Raw genomic sequence first — 20,074 nt, 5'->3', positions numbered from 1 at the left:
TTGGGAACACTTCCGGGTCAGGGAATATAAAAGGACTGTGCGAGCTCCCAGACGGCGAGCTGAGCTGGGTGGTAGGAGGGCAATGTGTCTGGGAGTTGGAGGATTGGTTTATTGTGATTTTGTATATGTGATTGATTTATCAGTAGTGTAGAGTGAAGGGTGCTTGGTGCACTTAATTATTATAATAAAAATAATTATTGTAGCACTTTTACCTGGTGTTTGGCGTGGTACTTGAGGGTTCAAGGGAGTGATAGCGCCCCCAACTGCTACACCTGTTTGCATTAAGGGCTTGCCTATTGTAGAATGCAATTGCACATGCTCACATCTTCATTTCTACTGAACAAATTTAGGGGACTTCTTTTTTTTTTTAAGTTATTCCTTCCCAATTCCTTTCTCCATCTCTGGATTACATACCACTATGGATTAAAAACTACAGTTTCTCTTACAACTGAGTTTATGTCAGATACAAAAGGAAATATAACTAGTTCAACTGATATCATATTAATAATGTTTGTTCATGTTAGATGTAGATTTATGTGTGTTGCAGCTTTCCTTGTTTCAGGTGACTGATTGACTTTTTGGGGTGGGGTGACCTTTACATATTATATGTGCTTGTTGCCCAGCAAAACAAACAAGCTACAGAGTCATTGCATATACTGTATAAAATTTATTGCAGCAAATATTCTTCAAAAGGAAAACAGAAACACTACCCATCTGATAATTCTGACGCAGGCAGTATGGTCTATGTAGTTTAAACAGCTAATTCAGATTCAAAGCACAATTGCTTTATAAGTACCTACAAATGATTTTAAAATGTTTAAACTTTTTGCTTTCAATTTTGAAGTTATACTCAGGCAAAATCATTTTGTTTCAAAGGCAGTGTTTCCAGTGACATTCTGAGAAAAGAATGTCTTTGTACACATTTCAAACTAGAACCTAGTTTATATTAGTATAAATGTACAAATCACTAAAGTATTACAGCACATAAAATAAAGGAAAATCATCAAAACCGTGAAATATTCACAAAGGAAAAAAGAAATCCAAAGTCAGAAACAAGGTATTTTTCCTGTTATTAGCTTGAAAGATAATGCAAAAAATAATTATCTTCATAATGGAAGTTGTGTTGTCTGCTCTGACATTTTTCAGAACAAATTAAATTTCAGAACAAATTAAAATTAGTTAAAATGTGCCTGCACGCTCTATGTTTCCAAGAGGGCATTACTTCCATATATTTTGCAGTTAAAGTATCAAAGTCATTGATGTTAATCAGATGTCAGTCAAAGTTCAGTTTAATTTGTCTTAAACTTAGAAATCACAGAAGCTATATTGATCCTTTTTCACCAGGGCACCAGTGGTATAGAACTAGCAGACTGTTAACTAATAAAATTATATTTTTTAAACAGACCTTAACAGTTGATTGGAGTTGGAAGTGTTTTTATAATTGAAATTGTACATGAGAGTTAAAGAGAAACTGGTTAATTTTCAGATTTACTGTCTTAAACACATTAAAACCATTTTGATGGTGATCATTATTAAGCATAAAATACATAGAAATGAACATTTTGTATTAACATTTTTAATACACACTGTATTATCCATTGTATTTAATGTGCAATTGATTTTCAGAAACTAATACAGTTTAACATTTGCTGAAGTGAATGTTATAGGGAATTAATGAGGAACATTTCATTATCATTTTTTATTACAAATTTAGCTGACACCTTTATCCAAGATGACATATGATATACATTAGGATATGTTAACTTCTTGACTGTGTTTTTAACAGATGAAGAAAAATCACATAAAGTGACTTGCTCAGGGTCACCTAGTGAAGAAGAATGTATGCCATTGGTTAACTGGAATGTGCGCCAGGTGACGTCATCACTGTGACCAGATCATTCGAGGCTGAACATTCATAGAGATAATGTGTGATTTTCTTTGTGACTCCTGGTATTAGTTTTCTATTCTTTACTTAGGTTTTGATTATTTCTTTAGCATTTGTCATCTTCACAATTATCTTTTTGACTGTCAGGATCATCCTTGTCCTTGTTTTTGACCTTTTATTTTATTTGTAATAAAAATTTTACTGGCACAATTTTTCAGTCAGATGTAGGGGATGTCCCCATAAACCACTTGAGGCGGAGGCGCCTTCAAATTTAAAGGCCCCCCCTAATCAGATATATAGAAAGACAGTCACAAAATATATATTCATTTTTGAAAACAGAAATAGATGTTTTGGACGTTTCTAGACTAATGACAAGAATAGGAAACTGATGGGTCATGTTGCATAATGTTATAAACTACTCAGTGTCTATTACTAAATTTTCAAAAAAACATTTTAACAGAGTGCAGAGAGCTCTTTACAGGAAGGACAGAAAGATGGAGGCCTGTGAGTGCTTCACAGTCTGGACAGGGCAAGATGAGAGTCTTGGGAGCAGGATGGGCAGAGTTAGATGTTTGAGGGGCAGCAGTCTGCATCTTTTAATACAGGAGGGTAAGTAAAAGTAAACTGAGACTTTCCATCCATTATCCAACCCGCTATATCCTAACTACAGGATCACAGGGGTCTGCTGGAGCCAATCCTAGCAAATACAGGGTGCAAGGCAGGAAGTAAACCCTGGGCAGGGCACCAACCAACCGCAGGGCACGCACACACTAGAGATACTTTAGAATCGTCAATCCACCTAACCTGCATGTCTTTGGACTGTGGGAGGAAACCGGAGGAAACCCACACAGACACGGGGAGAACATGCAAACTCCACATAGGGAGGACCCGGGAAGTGATCCCAGGTCTCCTAACTGTGAGGCAGCAGCCCTACCCATTGTGCCACCGTGTCACCCAACTGAGACTTTATAGGAAACAAATGGAAACCTCACACAGGAGTTGCATTATTTCTAAATTTAGTTCTTTGATAAACAGGCCTGTTACAGGGACAATCCTATGGCAACGATACAGAGAGGACTTCAGTTCGCAGCAGTCAGCGGGAGTACACAGGGGCCGATTAGTAATCAGTGGGCTCTTTAAATGATGTTGGCATTCAACTTTAGGAGGAAATGAGACAGCTCAGGCAAAGCCTCAGGAGTTTTTGACAGGTGGGGTTTCAGTTACATATGTCATGAGAATCTATGTAATGCTGGAATGTTTTATAATGCAATTTGTATGCCTATGTTATGAATATCCTAGCTAATAATATTCTCCATATCTAATTTATTGTGCATTCCATAGTACTAGAGAAAGATTTCAGTTTCAGCTAGTGGGTCACCTCCGATTGCCATGGGATATATTTTACACACTGACCATCAGCCTATTAATAAAGATGTGCCGAGCGACCTACCAGTCCCAAAACCCAGGTAGAAATAAAGATTTGTGCAGAGTTTCAACAAAAATAACTGAACAGAAACACAGGAGTCTCAAAATGTTCTACTATTACTATGGTAATGCCACAACAGTTTCCTCCTGAATTGCAACAAATTGCCGTAGCTTGGTCTCTACAAAATTATTTATTTGAATAAATTCTGATTTCAGAGGAGAGGCATGTGAGTATAAAATGTTTTTTGGGTTTTTTTTTTCTCTCTGGACCACTGTTTGGTTGGGGTAGCACACATTTACTGTGACTATGAACTGAGGTTTTCTATAACACATGGTACAAAATTCATATTCAGAACATTTCATTGTTCTGCGTTAAATTTTTTATTAATAGCCACCAATTAAGTGTGGTAAAGTCCCTGCATTATATGGTACAGTGTGTAGTGGCTTAAGAGTATGGTTACTTTCTAACAGTAAGTTGCAAGCAAGGTTTTCTTTGGATCATGTATAATTTAGTATTGCAAGACTAGATTGCAATAAATGTGAATTGTTGATAAACCAGATGTTGAATCTGTGTACAGCTACAACTTGTACTAAGATTTTTTTTTAAATAGGGGTATTAACTCTTGCCAGATCTCATATTAGTGTTTGAAGTTGAGAGACGTAGGCAGCCCATTAATGAAAGTGAACATATTCTACCATCAACTTAACATGTATTTGTGAAAGTCTACCAAGGCTGCCAAAAAATACAAACAAAATGAAAACAATGACTACATTTACAGTCAATAGCTAACTCTTGTCATGCTTTGTAATAATCTGTGACAAGTAACCCCATATTTTCTTTGTTAAAGGGTAATGTTTGTATTGTTTAAACATAGTATGAATTTTTTATAATGGCCTTGACAGTTGCTTTATTTAATTTTGTAATATGTTTTAAAATGCATAAAAATATGATTTTCTTGCAGGTAACAATCAAATTCAATGAAGGAGCAGCCCAGACGTAGAATGGAAGTCATAAAAGTTACTTAATAAGACCACTTCAGGAAGATAAAAATGCAGATTTTTGGCAGTATTCCTCCCTGTTGATTAGTGTGAAGAGAGTTGTCATGCAAACAACAGTACTGTACAAATAAAAGGCACAATGAAGAAAATTGGAAACATTCTGTGGCAGGAAATCACAGATAATCTAGAAATAAAATGTGTGTCTGTAGCTATTTAGCACAAAATGACAATACAGTTAAAATCTAAATGAAAAAATTAAGTGCCTACACTCCCATCAATCTTTTGAACAACTCTAATACTCTGAATTTATGACTAGTAATGTTTAGCTTGGATTCCATTACCCCAATAAACTACTGTATATAGTGGTCAGTCAGTCAGTTGTTAATCCAACACGCTATATACTAACACAGGGTCACGGGGGTCGGCTGGAGCCAATCCCAGCCAGCACAAGGTGCAAAGCAGGAACAAATCCCGGGCAGGGTGCCAGCCCACCGCAGGACACACAAACACACCCACCCACACACCAAGCACACACTAGGGACAATTTAGGGTTGCCAATGCACATAACCTGCATGGTTTTGGACTGTGGGAGGAAACTGGAGAACCCACGCAGACACAGGGAAAACATGCAAACTCCACGCAGGGAGGACCCGGGAAGCAAGGCAGCAGCGTTACCACTGCTCCACCGTGCTGCCCTATATAGTGGTGTAATAGTGTCTTTTAGATCATAATGTTCACATCTATCAATTCACATTGTAACAAACAGAATGGTAAATACACTTCAGGTAAACAAAATCAATAATAAAATTTATAAACCCTGTCCACCTGGACATTTTTCTTCCAATATATTTTGGCAAAGCGTAAAACATCTCCAGAACAGCATGTTTCATGATGACTAGAAACACACCAGTAGCACAAATTTGATATTGCAGCAGTGGTCTTGTGGTTATGACTGAATAAATCATGATTTCCAATAGTAGCAGTAGTGACATTTCCAAAATGTGCAGTGTCAGATTCCAATTGTCCTAATCCTCACAGCGGCTATAAAGTTTACTGTGCTTGGTTTTTAATTCTGCCTACCTTTGTTTTAAGTTTGTTGGATCTTTAAGTCATCTGTTTCTTTTCATTAGTGAGTTTGAACAAATCATCATTCTAACTTTTACAGTCAGAAAATCAGTATTGTTAGAATAAGTATATTGTTGTTTCTATAAACTCTTAAAAAATAATAAAAGTACAAGTAAAGCACTAGAAATGTTTACAAGAAAGTAAAAATTCATTGGGTACGCACTTTTTAAATATGGGTGCAATTTCAAGATGTGAATAAATAAGCAAAAAAATTAATAATAGTTGGAAAAAGTATTTTAAGTTGTTAATTAAGTAAATGTTCAAAAAGATGGAAGAATGTTTCCTGGATCTATATGACAGAAAAAAATACATCCATCCATTATCCAACCAACTATATTCTAACTACAGGGTCACGGGGATCTGCTGGAGCCAATCCCGGCCAACACAGGGCGCAAGGCAGGAAACAAACCCCAGACAAGGCACCAGCGCACCGCAGGGCACACACACACCAGGGACAATTTAGAATCGCCAATGCACCTAACCTGCAGGTCTTTGCACTGTGGGAGGAAACCCACGCAGACATGGGGAGAACATGCAAACTCCACACAGAGAGGACCCGGTGAACGAACCCGGGTCTCCTGACTGCGAGGCAGCAGTGCTACCCACTGCGCCATCGTGCCGCCCTGACAGAAAAACAGAGACCGTCTAAAATATGTAAATGACTTTAGGAAGAAAATTGGAAGTGATGAGTTAGAATCACCCTAGTCTACAAATATAACAAGTATAAAATATCAAAGCTGAAAGAAAACTGAAGTATACTCTGTACCTTTTAAGTGGATACATGTGGATATGTTTTACACGTTTTAGAGGGTTTGTTTTGTGTTCAGATTGTTGCTTAAAAACATTAGTTGTCAGTCATTCAGGGAGATACATTAAATACACCTTCACTTAACAAAAGTAGTATATGTGGTACAGTATATTACAACAAATCTTAACTGTTAGCAAATTACATTAACATTAAAAATCTCACTGTTGTTCTTCAGTAATAAAATAACATATAAAAGGTAATTATATTAATAGCAAAGTAATAAAATAATAAAATTATAATAGCATTCACACAAAAGTATGTGTCTATTGTCATAGAGATCACGGTACCCTGAGTTACTTGGAGATGAATTATTGGACAAAGAAATGGCCTGATCACACACCAAGTCGAGTAAGCAGTAAGAGACTAAGGCTAAAAGAAATGGTAGAGTATTGATTAACATGCATTAACGTAAATTCTTTTATAATAATAACAGTATCGTATTGCTAGTTTGGCTTAATATGCCATGTGTCATAACTAGAGTTATCAATTACATTGAACTACCTTTGCAAAGAAATAAGTCAATACTGCTTTAACAGAAGGCAGAATTTTAAAAGACAGTATATTTTTCGCATAATTTAAGTAATTGTAAGAGATTGTACATTTTGTGGACAAGGATCCTGTATAGGCCATTACTGTGCACAGGGATGATCAATAATATTTTCAAAAAGCCTTTCAAAAGGCCAAACTCAGATAAAGCAGAACTTACAAGTACCTCCATTTTCCTTCCTATCCATGTTCACTGCCCCTGTTGCCTTATTTGGCTCCACAGCAAAATCTTCTCAAATGTGTGGGTGCCAAGATACATGAACTGGTAATGCAAAACTTGCAAAGTAAGCACTGTTAAATTAATTGCAGTCACAAGGCAGGTTACTGCAAGCTGGCTATGGATAAAACAGGTTTAGAAAATGGATATATAGATGACATGATGAAAAAAGAATTTGAAAATGTACAAAAACTGTATTTGCGTGAAGCCATAGTAAAATGTTGATAGTTTTCTTATGATCACAATTAAAAACTTAACAGTCCAAGATAATCACTTGAGATTTCATTTAAGGCATTTATATTGTTTTGCAATATCCATCCACCTTCCTAACTGACTTATCCAGGACAGGGTCTTGGGTCAGCGAGAACCTGTCTTGGCAATCATAGGGCACAAGCCAGGAGCTACATATGGAAAAGGTGCCAGCTCATTGCAGGGTGAACAGACACACACCCATTCACTAGGGCCAATTTAGCACCACCAGTCCACCAAATCTGCATGTCTTTGGACTGTGGGAGAATATGTAAACTCCAAACAGGGAGCATCTGGGACGTGAACCTCAGCCTACTTATTACAAGGCAGCAGCACTACCACTGTTAGAATACAACTTGTTAGAATACCTCATCTTTACATAGTTTATTAATCATTACACAACACTTTCTCATATTGGATCTGTGGATCAGTTTACACAGTAGAATACTAAGGTCTGGTTTCTTATTTGACTGCTATTATGAAAATAAAAAGAAATCTATGAAGTGCTACAAGCAACTGATAGAGGTTGATGCTTGAAATGCACATAGGAGCTGAGACACAGCCAGCAAGCATTTTGCATATGCAGCATTTTCCAAACAAATTGATGGTACTCTAATAACAGAAACAAAATGAGGAAGCACCCAAAGAGAAAACTGCTTGGGAAATCAAAGGGAAACAGCTGAACTCTGGCTACATAAAAAGTACAAAAGAATGGAAGTATTGCTTATGATATGAATAGGTCCTGTCAGGAGAATAAATCTGTTGACATTGAAAAGACTTTGATGGAAATAAAAAGATGAATATGACTGTTATAATATGAGCAATATTTTATTCTGTGAGTTTATGTGGAATAAATGAAAGATTATGTTATCAATCTTATAAATTTAGAAGTGAAAAAAGCAAAAAAAAATCAGAGAGTAATTACATTGTCTTGTAGTGTAATAATGAACATAATAATAGCAAATGTGATTTATGTTATGACCAAAGCAAATCAAACAAATCCAGGAACTGTCCATGTATACTGTAGATATTAATACTAGAAGACTAATGAGATGTGCCAAAAAACTGAAAAGTTAACCACCTCAGGCTAGTGATGGTTGTAGACTGGGACATAGGAAATCAGCATAACAAGTCTGGTGATCGACAAAGGACAGATATTGGTCAAGTGTTGCAGGGAAAATATTTAAAAAAAAAAAGAAATGGAAGAATAGGTGCTTTGGGAAATATCTTTCTGACAGAGGTCATTGTCAGCATGAATTTGTACTTGTTAGAAAATATATAAAAACCGTGTAAAAATGTGGAGCTACTCAAACCAGATATCCACTAATAAATCAGTGCCCTGTATACTGCACCCTTCTTGCCTATCCAGTGCATGGGTTGGGGAAAGCAAATCAAGAGCACTGAGCACAATCCAAGGACAATGGACACCAATCCATGGCTAGGTGCTCTGACATTGAATTAATTTCATGTCGCATATCCACCTAAACTGCACACACATTTTTACAATGTGCAACCTCCACACAGAAGGCATCTGTTTTGGGTGTCAAAGTGGGATGATGGGCTGTGAAAGTGGCAATGCACTACAATGCTATCCACTGGAAAAAAATATCAGAAAAAAGAAAGTGGAAGGCAGCGATGCACAGAATTCACTCTAGCTAAATTTGTGCAAAGTATACAATTATTCAACTTAAAATCATCTGTCGAGTTCATCTTTCTTGTTTAAAATTGTCCAAAAAGTTTCCAGCACAAGATCCAACGTGCGAACATTGCTAAAGCACTGGGTCACATGTTTTGGATGTGCACCAAATGAACATCATCCATCCATCCATCCTCTAACCCGCTGAATCCGAACACAGGGTCACGGGGGTCTGCTGGAGCCAATCCCAGCCAACACAGGGCACAAGGCAGGAACCAATCCTGGGCAGGGTGCCAACCCACCGCAGCAAATGAACATCATTTTGGACCAAAATCTTTAAATGCCTTTCAGACAGCCTTGGTGTCCCAAGCCCTCCTAACCCATTAACAGCTGTGTTTGGTGTTCTTCCAGATGGGCTTAAAGTGGAGAAAGACAAGCAAACTGTGATTGCCTTTACTGCACTATTGGCACGCAGACTTATCTTGCTCAACTGGAAGAATCCTCTTTTAAGTCAGTGTGTAACTGATGTTATATATTATATGGAATTGGAAAAAAATCAAACTCTCACTTAGAGGATCTATACAAAACGTTTTTAAAACTTGGCAGGATCTAATCAATAACATTTTAGAATATGTCCTTAATTTGAGGAAGTGGATTCTCTTCCCTTATTTATTTGAATTATTTCTATTTATTTATTTACTTATTTTTCCTACTATTAAAGTTTTACTTTTTATGCCTAACTCTCTTTCTCATGGGAGGGGGTTGATTTGATGTGAACTTAGTTTTGTAAAATTTGACTTGCTTATATGGAATGTTATTTGCTTTTAAAAAATTAAATAAAATTGCTTGAAAAAAAGAAAGAGAAAATCAAGTGTTTAAGATGTACTTTAAAATATTAGAATTTGAAATAAAAAAACTTGTGTGAGTGAAGAGTACAGTTCAAGGACAGACTGTTCATAGGTGGAAGAAGATGTTTAAAAATCTTTTAATATAGTGGAAGCAACTACAGAAGCAGAAAAATCAATTAATTTTGTCAGGAAAATAACCAAGCCCAATGTTGGATAACTCCTCAGATATATTCTTCTGTCACAGATATTTGTTGCCAAAAGAGGAATGGCCAAGGGTGAAAATAGACAATTCGGCATAGCAGGTTCTTGATGTTATTATTATTATTATTATTATTGTTCTTTACACGCTTAAAAAAGTAAATGTCTGAGATAAGGAGAGATATCAAGAAATGAGCAACAATTTGGGGAAACCGATTGAATGATATAAAGTTTGCAAACTGCTAAATGCTAAAGGAGAACTTGTAAGACAGATGAATGCAGCAAAGTGCTGTAGATAAAATTAAGGACGGCTTCAATAAGTTAAAAAGAAAAGTTAAATGAGCTAAAAGACAGTAGATGAGGAGAAGGTCCAGCATGTTAAAATGATTACTTACTTAACATCAGTTTCTTGCATTTTAAGCAATAAAAAGTACTAAGACAATAAGATGTTAATTGCAACGCCTATAAAGGATTTCTAAAAATTAAGTTAGTTATTAACTGCAGTGAGGGATATTAACAGAAAACTCAGGAGGAGTCTAACTTTACTAATATGGAGTCTAGCATAATATGGCTAAGAGACATGGTCAACTGAGTAAATGGGAAAGGTGTAAATTCAAAAGATGTCTAGTAAGAGAAGTTCTAGAATGAAAAACAGTAGGAAGCAGACCAAAAGGTTCAACAAAAAGCAAAGTTATTGAGCCACAAAAAAGAAAGGACTTGCTGTAAACAGAAGAAGGATTAACAAAAAGAACTCTAAAATATTTGTGCTTTAAGTCATGATTCAAGAAGATTAATGATGATTTTTCAGTATTCTTATACTTGTATAGACCTCAACTATAATAATATAAAGTGATCAAAAAAATTAAAGGAACACTTTGAAAACACATCAGATCTCAATGGGAAAAAAGTCATGCTGGATATCTATACTGATATGGAATGGGTAATGTGTTAGGAATGAAAGGATGCCACATCATTTGAGGGAAAAAAAATTATCAGCCTACAGAGGGCTGAATTCAAAGACACCCCTGAAAATCAAAGTGAAAAAATGATGCAGCAGGCTACTCCATTTTGCCGAAATTTAATTTCAGCAGCTCAGAATTGTACTCAGTACTTTGTGTGGCCCCCATGTGCTTGTATGTGTGCCTGAAAACATCAGGACATGCTCCTAATGAGATAACGGATGGTGTCCTGGAGGATCTCCTCCCAGATCTGGACCAGGGCATCACTGAGCTCCTGGACAGTCTGAGGTGCAACTTGGTGGCGTCAAATGGACCGGAACATAACATCCCAGAGGTGTTCTATTGGATTTAGGTCCGGCGAGCGTGGGGGCCAGTCAATGGTATCAATTCTTTCATCCTCCAGGAACTGCCTGCATACTCTCACCACACGAGGCCTAGCATTTTCATAAACCAGGAGGAAGCCAGGACCCACCGCACCACCATAGGGTCTGACAATGGCTCCAAGGATTTCATCCCAATACCTAATGATAGTCAAGGTGCCATTGTCCAGACTAAAGCGGTCTGTGCATACCTCCATGGATGTGCCTCCCCAGACCATCACTGACCCACCACCAAACCGATCATGCTGAACGATGTTACAGGCAGCATAATGTTCTCCAAGGCTTCTCCAGACCATTTCACTTATGTCACATGTGCTAAGGGTGAACATGCTCTCATCTATGAAAAGCACAAGGCGCTAGTGGTGGACTTGCCAATTCTGGTATTCTATAGCAAATGCCAATCGAGCTCCATGGTACCATGCAGTGAGCACAGGGCCCACTAGAGGATGCCGGGCCCTCAAGCCACCCTCATGAAGTCTGTTTCTGATTGTTTGGTTAGAGACATTCACACCAATGACCTGCTGGAGGTAATTTGGTATGGTTCTGGCAGTACTCACCTAAAGCTATAATCCATCTTATACAAAATTCATCAACTTTATAATTGTCCCATGGTTAAAATACTGTATAGCAATAATTAAAGTTTCAAAGCTCAATTCACAGCAATCTTTGATCTTTCAAAGAAAAGTGTTCAGCCTGGGAAATGGGCCTTAGAAGAACACAAAGCATATAAAAAGCTATTAGCTTTGTTAAATATGCTTTAATAAGCTACAACTTAGGTAAAGTTATTGTGACTTTAGTTCATTGCACAACTTTTAAAGTCATCATCATGCAGAGACATAAACTTTATTAAGTTTGATTACAACTACAAGAACTATTTTCAAACCATTAAGATGTAGTTTATGATCTTCATTAACAACTAGTGTAATGTAACAGGATAATCCTGACATGTGCTAAATGACCCTGAGAGAAATAAGTTATAAATTTAATGTTTTCACAATTTCAAGAAAACCAAGTTACTGGATTAATATTGTGAAGCAATTTAATGTGTTTTTTAAGAAAACTATAAATTAATATTAATGCTTAACAAGAAGAATATCTGTTATTATTTATTGTATCATCCTAAAAAACTGAGTGGTATATAGGTAGTCCAGTGATAATACAGCTGACATCACAAAAAGGCTGGTTTACATCTTTAAATGTTTAGATATCTAACTTAATGACTCTTAGCTTTAGTCCTAGGGTACTACTGTGGTTGCGGGTTTTAATACCAAAAAGTTTCACAAACAACTGAGTGAATCTAACTCATTTAATTGTTTCATTTGAAGCCTTTTTCTTCTCTAATTTTGCATTTAGAAAAGTCTTATAGCATGATATTTACTTTTAGAAGAAAGTTGCACTTTTTCCAATAGCTTTAAACACTAAACTTTCTTTTGCCATTTTTAAAAGATTGCCTTTTTCATGAATTTTGTTTTTCTTTCCTCAAGTGATTCCAAATACTGACAACTAATGATGAGCAGTGCTGACACTGGTGCAACAACAACAACAGCAACAACATTTATTTATATAGCACATTTTCATACAAACAGTAGCTCAAAGTGCTTTGCATAATGAAGAATAGAAAAAAATACAAGACACAGTAAGAAAAATAAAATAAGTCAACATTAATTAACATAGAATAAGAGTAAGGTCTGATGGCCAGGGTGGACAGAAAAAACAAATAAAAACTCCAGACGGCTGGAGAAAAAAATAAAATCTGTAGGGATTCCAGACCATTAGACTGCCCAGTCCCCTCTGGGCATTCTACCTAACATAAAAGAAACAGTCCTCTTTGGATTTAGGGTTCTCACGGAAGGACTTGATGATGATGGTCACGTAGACTTCTGGCTTTTGATCCATCCATCATTGTTGGAGCATCATGATGCTTTGAGTAGGTGGTGGTGGCGCAGGCAAACGACACTGAATGCTAAAGGGGATCAGCTTCTTCATCATCATGCCCATTTGTGTACTAAGTAGTCAGAAAGGCTTAACTCAGTGGTGCTAAAGTTCAGTCACTGGACCACCATAAATGCAAATGTTCATCCCAACCAACTTCTGCTTTTAATTTGACTCGTGCTTTAATTAGCATTCTGGTATTTCATAGTTTATGCCTTTTCTGTAAATACAGATATTATAAAAGTGGTTTACTACATTGTATTGGATTGTGGCAAGCTTCTGTATGGTACATTGAAGTGAATTATGTTTCTTTTCTTCCTTTTTAAGGTTTTGTTCTTTTATGTTCTGGCTACTTAAGCCTTTTCTTAATAATCAGCACAAAAGTATATGACGCTGAGATAGTGCAGTTTTAGAATCCAGTGTCATTTGTAGCTATGTCTCCCCTGCTTGTCACTAATTTTCAGTATTTGGACACATAAGGAAACAAACCCCACGCAAAGAGGTTCATTGAAAAGAATATGGTAAAATAAAATTGTGGTAAAAATGTAAATGTAAATATCATACTAGCTCATTCTTCTGAATGCAAAATAAGGAACAAGTAAGAAAATGCAGGTGCATTTAAGTAAACTTGGTTAACTGTGTTGAAGATTGGAACATTTTTCAAATTTCTAGTCACTTCATCTTAGAATTTGTTATCACAGTTTTGTTTATTACTTAACTTTGTAACAGCGACTCATATTAAAAAATAGCAATGCCAATAAAATGTAATTACACATATCAGTAGCGTACATAACATATGTTTTTGAACACCATTTTATGGTATCACTTTGCTGAAATTGCTTTCATTGAAAGAAGATTCCCCCTCAAGTGATGAAAAGATCCATATGCTATTGTTAGTTGTTGGATGTGGAGACTTTGAGTGCAATTAGAATTAAAATGTTCTGAACATAACATTTTTCAAAGAAGTACCTGATGGGGACTTAAAATCTGTGCTGAAGTCTCAAGCTAAAACTGTTTGCTGCATTCAGACATAATAAGTACAGGATTAATGTGGCACTGTAATGATAACATACGAGCAGAGAAATATCAAATTATTACAATCTTTAGATAAAGCAGCCGTGAAGTTGCATGACTGTTGCTCATGCAAAACAGCATGCAGTAATAGAGTGGAATTCAGGATGGGATGAAGACAGAAGCCAGATTGTTACCATAAAATGAGTCCTACAACTGTATTCTGGTACAATAATGGACAGTGATTAAGAAATAAACAACATGAAAACTTACATATTGAATAAATAAAGAATATCCTTATTCTCAATCTAAATACATAAATACTCAACTAATGTTGCACCTTTTTATATGGTAATACATTTAAACTTGCCCCATCCTGATGTACTTGCTGCAGGTGTTTGACTGCTTTCTCAAAAGAATAAATATAAAAAAGGAACAAGCTGAAGTGACTGCTCTCAACATTACAACTGAAACAGTAAATTAATTTGTATGTAATGCAGCACAGAATGATTCTGTGTTTAAAAACAGATGAGTTTGCAAATTCACCCATGCTTCTCAATGGGAGATTTTGTAATTTAAAATATGTACAGCATGCTGTATTTAAGGCATCTCAAGGAAATGTCCCAACAAACTTCCTTTAAGAAAACGTTTGCCAAGTTTTAACAAAATGGGTTCACTGGAAACAAGGATCATTCATACAGACAGACAGATAGACAGACATGTCTACTGCTTTTCACATGATTAAGAATGCACCTAAAAAGGATAGCTAATACAATTAGAAGCAAGTCTGAACCATTGATCTGTGAAACTGGTAGGAATGAAAACCTAAAGCCACAGTGGCACCCCAGGACTGAACTTGAAAAAGAACTAAAGAAAATACAAAATCCTTAGATCATGGAATTTGTGATCATAAGAAATTAACCATATTTACATTTTATGGCTTCAATGGGCAAAATACAAAAATCACAAAAAAAATGCTATGACATTGTGAACTTACTATTCTTTGCCGTCTCTGTTTCTTTCTTAGCCGGATGAACTCCTTGTGCTGTCGAGATACAAAATTCACTGCTGCGTACTCCAACAGGGCTGCAAATACAAACAGCAGGCAGACTGCCATCCAGATGTCAATTGCCTTAACATATGAAACCTGTAACACACAGAATGGAAGCAGCTAAAGTTAAAACAAAGACTTGGAAGTATTATGTTGCCCCATTAATGTAACAAATAAGTTTACATGCTTTATAAATTAAAATGAAATGTGCAATGGACCTTGCTTCTGTTATGTCCTGATCAATGCTTGCAGATCTCTGCTGTCAGGCATACTAACACTAATTCATATAGTTTATCACATATAGTATATGTGAATTGTGACACTGTAGACTGCAGGGGTGATCCTTATGTTATAATAAGGAGTAAGTCTGTTATTAGGAATAAGTAACAACCATAACAATAATAATGATGATTTGCAGCTTAATAATCTGGAGCCTGTTTTAATGAATAAATAATTCATTGGCTGGCTTGATCTCTATGGGTATGTGTGCTTGTGCAGCTGCGGGAGGTTGGTGAGGTAATTGAGGTGAGACACACCTGCATGTCAGGGTGTGGTCCAGTTCGATTGCTTCATCGGCTTCCTGTGGTGTGCAATGTAGGCGCTGCATGTAGACATGGAGGCATATTAGGAACAGTCGGCACAAGAAACGGAATGGAAAATGAGAAGCAAAAGAAAGAAAGAAAGAAAGAACGGAGATTAAAAGATGGGGAGAAGAAGAAGACAGGAGGTGAAGGGAGCCAGTGCTTGTGAGTGAGTGGACGGTAGAGAGAGTGCGAGAGAAGGCAGGCATCCGGAAGGAATGAGGAAGCGTGGGGCTGTTGGCCACTCCAGCTGAATGACCTGGAAGTGACTTGTGCATTGCTCTGTTGGAGCGATTCTGTATAAGGCTGTGAGAAAGGCTGCTAGGGTAATTGAAGACTTAGTGAGGTGTCCTGCAGGTACTGCCATGGACCGCAGAGATGTGAACCTTGCAGGGGGAGTTGACTACTTGGGGTGTTGCCCTGCTGGGATGGTTACAGGGACCCAAAGCCTAGGAGCAAGGGGGCAGAAGGTTGGCTGAAGTGTCAGGCTTCCCTAGAGCTGCAAGACCTCGCCTGGGGGTAAGCTGAGGAGACAGTGATTTTTAAGTGATGCATTTGTGCAGTGACTGCACTTTTGAACACTGATTTGTTTTGGATTATTTCAATAAAAGCTCTTTTGCACTTTAATGCACCTAGCCCTTGCTTTATGTGAATTTCCTCATCCGATGGCTCATCCCTCGGGCACCTTATCGGCGGTAGCGGGCTCAAGAGGCTCCCAGGATGTAACCAGTAGTGAGGGGCTGTCCCACACCATCACATATCCGTGCTATCTGTCTAAGATGGGTTTAAATCTATGTACTCAACATAGACCTCAGTATTAATGTTTGCAGTGCAACATGTAATGTATATGTGTATGTTGTATTTCATTTAGTATTCATAAAAGCGGTGTTAATGTTTGTGATTCACCATCTTTTAAATGACAGTGTTTATATTAAAACTGTTAGTTATACTCCATCCTTTATAATAACAGATATATACCAACCTGATGGACACACAGACACTTATCCTTTTATTAAGCCTGATGAGAATTCCTAAATCCATTCAATAACATATTCCTTTCAATTCAGTTTTTTAGCTGGGGAACGCCAGACGCTACCTCAGCATGACTTGGTACAAAGCCAGGTCCAACATTGTACTTTGCACCAGTTCATTGCGAGCAACAGTTACACATATACAAACAACCACACTTTGTCATATCATGCTAAGTTACAGTCACCAATCCTGCAACACATGCACATGTTTTGTTTTGGGAGAAAAGTGGAATACTCCTAGAATGTGCAAACTCCACAGAGACAGTGACCAGACTTTTATTCAAACCCAGTATTTTTAGCACTTTTATGTTCTGCATCATCATATTACTAATTCAGAAATCTTAATGGAATAAAGAAGACAAAGACTTTGCACAATGTATAATCAGTCTGTTATAAAGGAGTTATGTTTGCTCACCATAAATATCATGCAAATACTGTATGTGCATATTTTTTATTTTGAAATTTGTTAACACAAGGTGCCTTTTGAAGAACCAACTCTTGTGTCTATGGTTTTTCATAAGTTAGATGAACACCTGATGTACTATAGATACAAGGGTACAAATTAAACATCTTAACAAATTTACTTAAATGTTATGAAAATGACAATGTAATCAAATGCCATATTACAATTAATTCTATACAGTAGCTTTAACATAAACTTACAGTATTACATGCACAAAACAAAATTCATAAAAATGAATACCATTTAACTCTACAATTATTATTTTTTGTCATTTTCGAGGATGTGACAGCTCCATTACAAATGGAGATTGTGCATTGTTCTAGTTCTTCCATGGATTATACTCCAGGTTTTTCTGCTCATCCCAAAGACGTATGATTTATATTAACTGATGACTTTAAATTGCCCCTGGATTGTTGAGTGTAGTCTTGTTGTAGACTGATGGTCAGCCAGTATTGGTTTTTGTCTTAAATCAGATGCATAGAAATATCACACTGCTTGGAGATGGTCTTATAACCGTTGAATTTAACATGTTTGTCTAAAATTTTATTTCTGATCTCCTCAGACAACTCTGTCCTTTGCTTTCTCTGGTCCACGTTCAGTGTCGGACACCCGATGGTACCAAACAGCAGAGTATAATGTCTTTCTGAAACAAGCAATACTTTATCTCTTTTCACACTTGCTTTGCTTTACTTGACGGCCTATCAAGGGAATGAATATATACATTGGGACAACTGACTTCTTGATTTACAATTGTGTGTGCAACCTCAAAAGAGTCAGGCCTACAGAATTTGTGAATTTCGGTCCACAATGCAACTAGGGATGGATTTGGTATTTCTAAGCTAACCTTAGAACATTTTATTCAAACTTTCCTGTTTATCACTCTTCATTTGACTAAGGGTAGACTTCTACAGAAAATAAAAGATGAGTATATTTACTGTATTTTGCTTGTGCCTAGATTACAAGTGTATTTCCAAAAGATAATTTGTTCTTGATAATTTTGTTAAGCCCTTTCTAGTACTACTCATTATAGAATATGATATGCATGTAATGGTTTTACTGATCCATATTCATAACATGCTTCAATGCTGAGTTTCTTTTCATTTTAGTTGCTTTGTATTCATTCTTTCATTCCACTTTAAGTTAAGAGCAAAGTTCTTCTTAATGAAAACTATAATTGCTTGCTTCTTGATTGTAATTTTTATCTTAAGTTTACTATGAGTACCAAAGATGAAAAGTATAAACATTAATTAAATTATATACACAAATATAATTCTGTAATACCCACAGAAAAACCTTTTAATCTTTGCAAGGCTTCTGTAATGATTGCCATTTTTTATTTTGGTTTAAATGGATACAGAATCCAATGCTGGGGAAGGAAATGGTTTTCAAATGAAATTTCAGATGACTTCCATTTGAAAGATACAATAATTAAAAGAAAATATATGACAGACAATCTGCATGACATTTTAAAAATAAGAAATAACATGATAGTAAGCATATGTAATGATTTTTATGGTAATTACCTTCAACAAGACCTTTGTTGGAAAGAGAGCTTGGTATATTCTGAATGAAAAATGAAACTGGACTTTTGAAAAGGTGGGTGTTTACTAATGGTAACAATGGAAGGATGTGATGAATTGAGCCCCACCTCCCACCGTTGGTCTTTCCAAATCCCTAGACTTAAAATGGAAGAAGGTTCCCACTGTAACCTTAGGTAAGGATGCACGGGAGCCGGAGCTCTGGGTTGTCATAGTGAGCACAGTAGTGATTCCCAGGCCGACCCGTGCAGGAGCAGCATCCATGTTAATCCAGAAGGACACCCAGGACAGGATGACGATCAGCAGACTTGGGATATACATCTGGATCAAGTAATAGCCCATTTGTCTTTCCAGGTGGAATTTCACTTCAATGCAGGTAAATTTGCCTAGGGTAAAGTAATTTTAAAAAACAGTCAGATTACTCAGAAACATTAAAAATTTAGGCAGAAATTGGTGTGGTGTAGTAGCTAAGACATTAGAATTTAAAGTTTAAGGTTGCAGGCTCCATCCTCAATGCTGACTCATTTTGTGACCTTGAGCAAGTCACTTAACCTGCCAGTTCTTCAGTCATATGTATGTAAACAAGTGCACCTTATTGTGTAATTTCACTTTGGTTAAAGGAAGCAGTCAGATATACGGGAACAATATTTATAATATCATGTCAAACTGCCATGATGAATACGGTGATACATCTTTAATGATTTCAAATATTTTTGGCTTTTAAAATTATGAAGATTCAGCAATTTCTTCTGTTTTATCAAAATTCTGAAGCTCATTTTTCAATTATTCTGATATGCTAGTTTGCCTTCTGAAGCCTTGTAATATTATAGTACTAATGTCATTACCAATGGTCAATAGACATTTACTTTGGCTCACAAGCAAGTCATCTTTGTCAGCTGAGGGATGATGTAGTTAGTCTTTTGCTGTTTCAGACTTTTTTTTTTGATTAACCCAGGACAGTGATTTTATAATGACAGAAAACTAAAACCAACATAGTTTGGCAGTTTTTAATTATCTAGTATTTCATGCAATATATCCTTTACAGAAGATGAAACTTAATTTTGGTTGCATCCAAAATTCAGACAATTCTGTTTTTGCTACAATGTTTTTGCTTCATCATTGATGTTCTCCTTATAAAACTTGATTCACATTACCATTTAGGAAGCATGCAGATTTTTACACTTGTTTTGCT

General features: G+C 36.4%; 1 protein-coding gene across 3 annotated transcripts in view; it reads right to left on the bottom strand.

The window, feature by feature from the left end:
* glra4a (glycine receptor, alpha 4a) overlaps positions 1-20,074 on the bottom strand; it is a 271,453-nt gene that overhangs the window by 26,074 nt on the left and 225,305 nt on the right. For all 3 annotated transcript variants that reach the window (XM_039766014.1, XM_039766015.1, XM_039766016.1), the window contains exons 7-8: positions 19,054-19,268; positions 15,216-15,365 (exon numbers count right to left, since the gene is read on the bottom strand). In XM_039766014.1, the coding sequence (XP_039621948.1) occupies positions 15,216-15,365; positions 19,054-19,268 (365 nt within the window). The remainder of the gene's footprint in view (positions 1-15,215; positions 15,366-19,053; positions 19,269-20,074) is intronic.

The sequence above is a fragment of the Polypterus senegalus genome, chromosome 10 (assembly GCF_016835505.1).
Source record: "Polypterus senegalus isolate Bchr_013 chromosome 10, ASM1683550v1, whole genome shotgun sequence".
In the NCBI taxonomy this organism is placed as follows: Eukaryota; Metazoa; Chordata; class Cladistia; order Polypteriformes; family Polypteridae; genus Polypterus; species Polypterus senegalus.
This window is presented reverse-complemented; position numbering and strand designations above follow the sequence as displayed.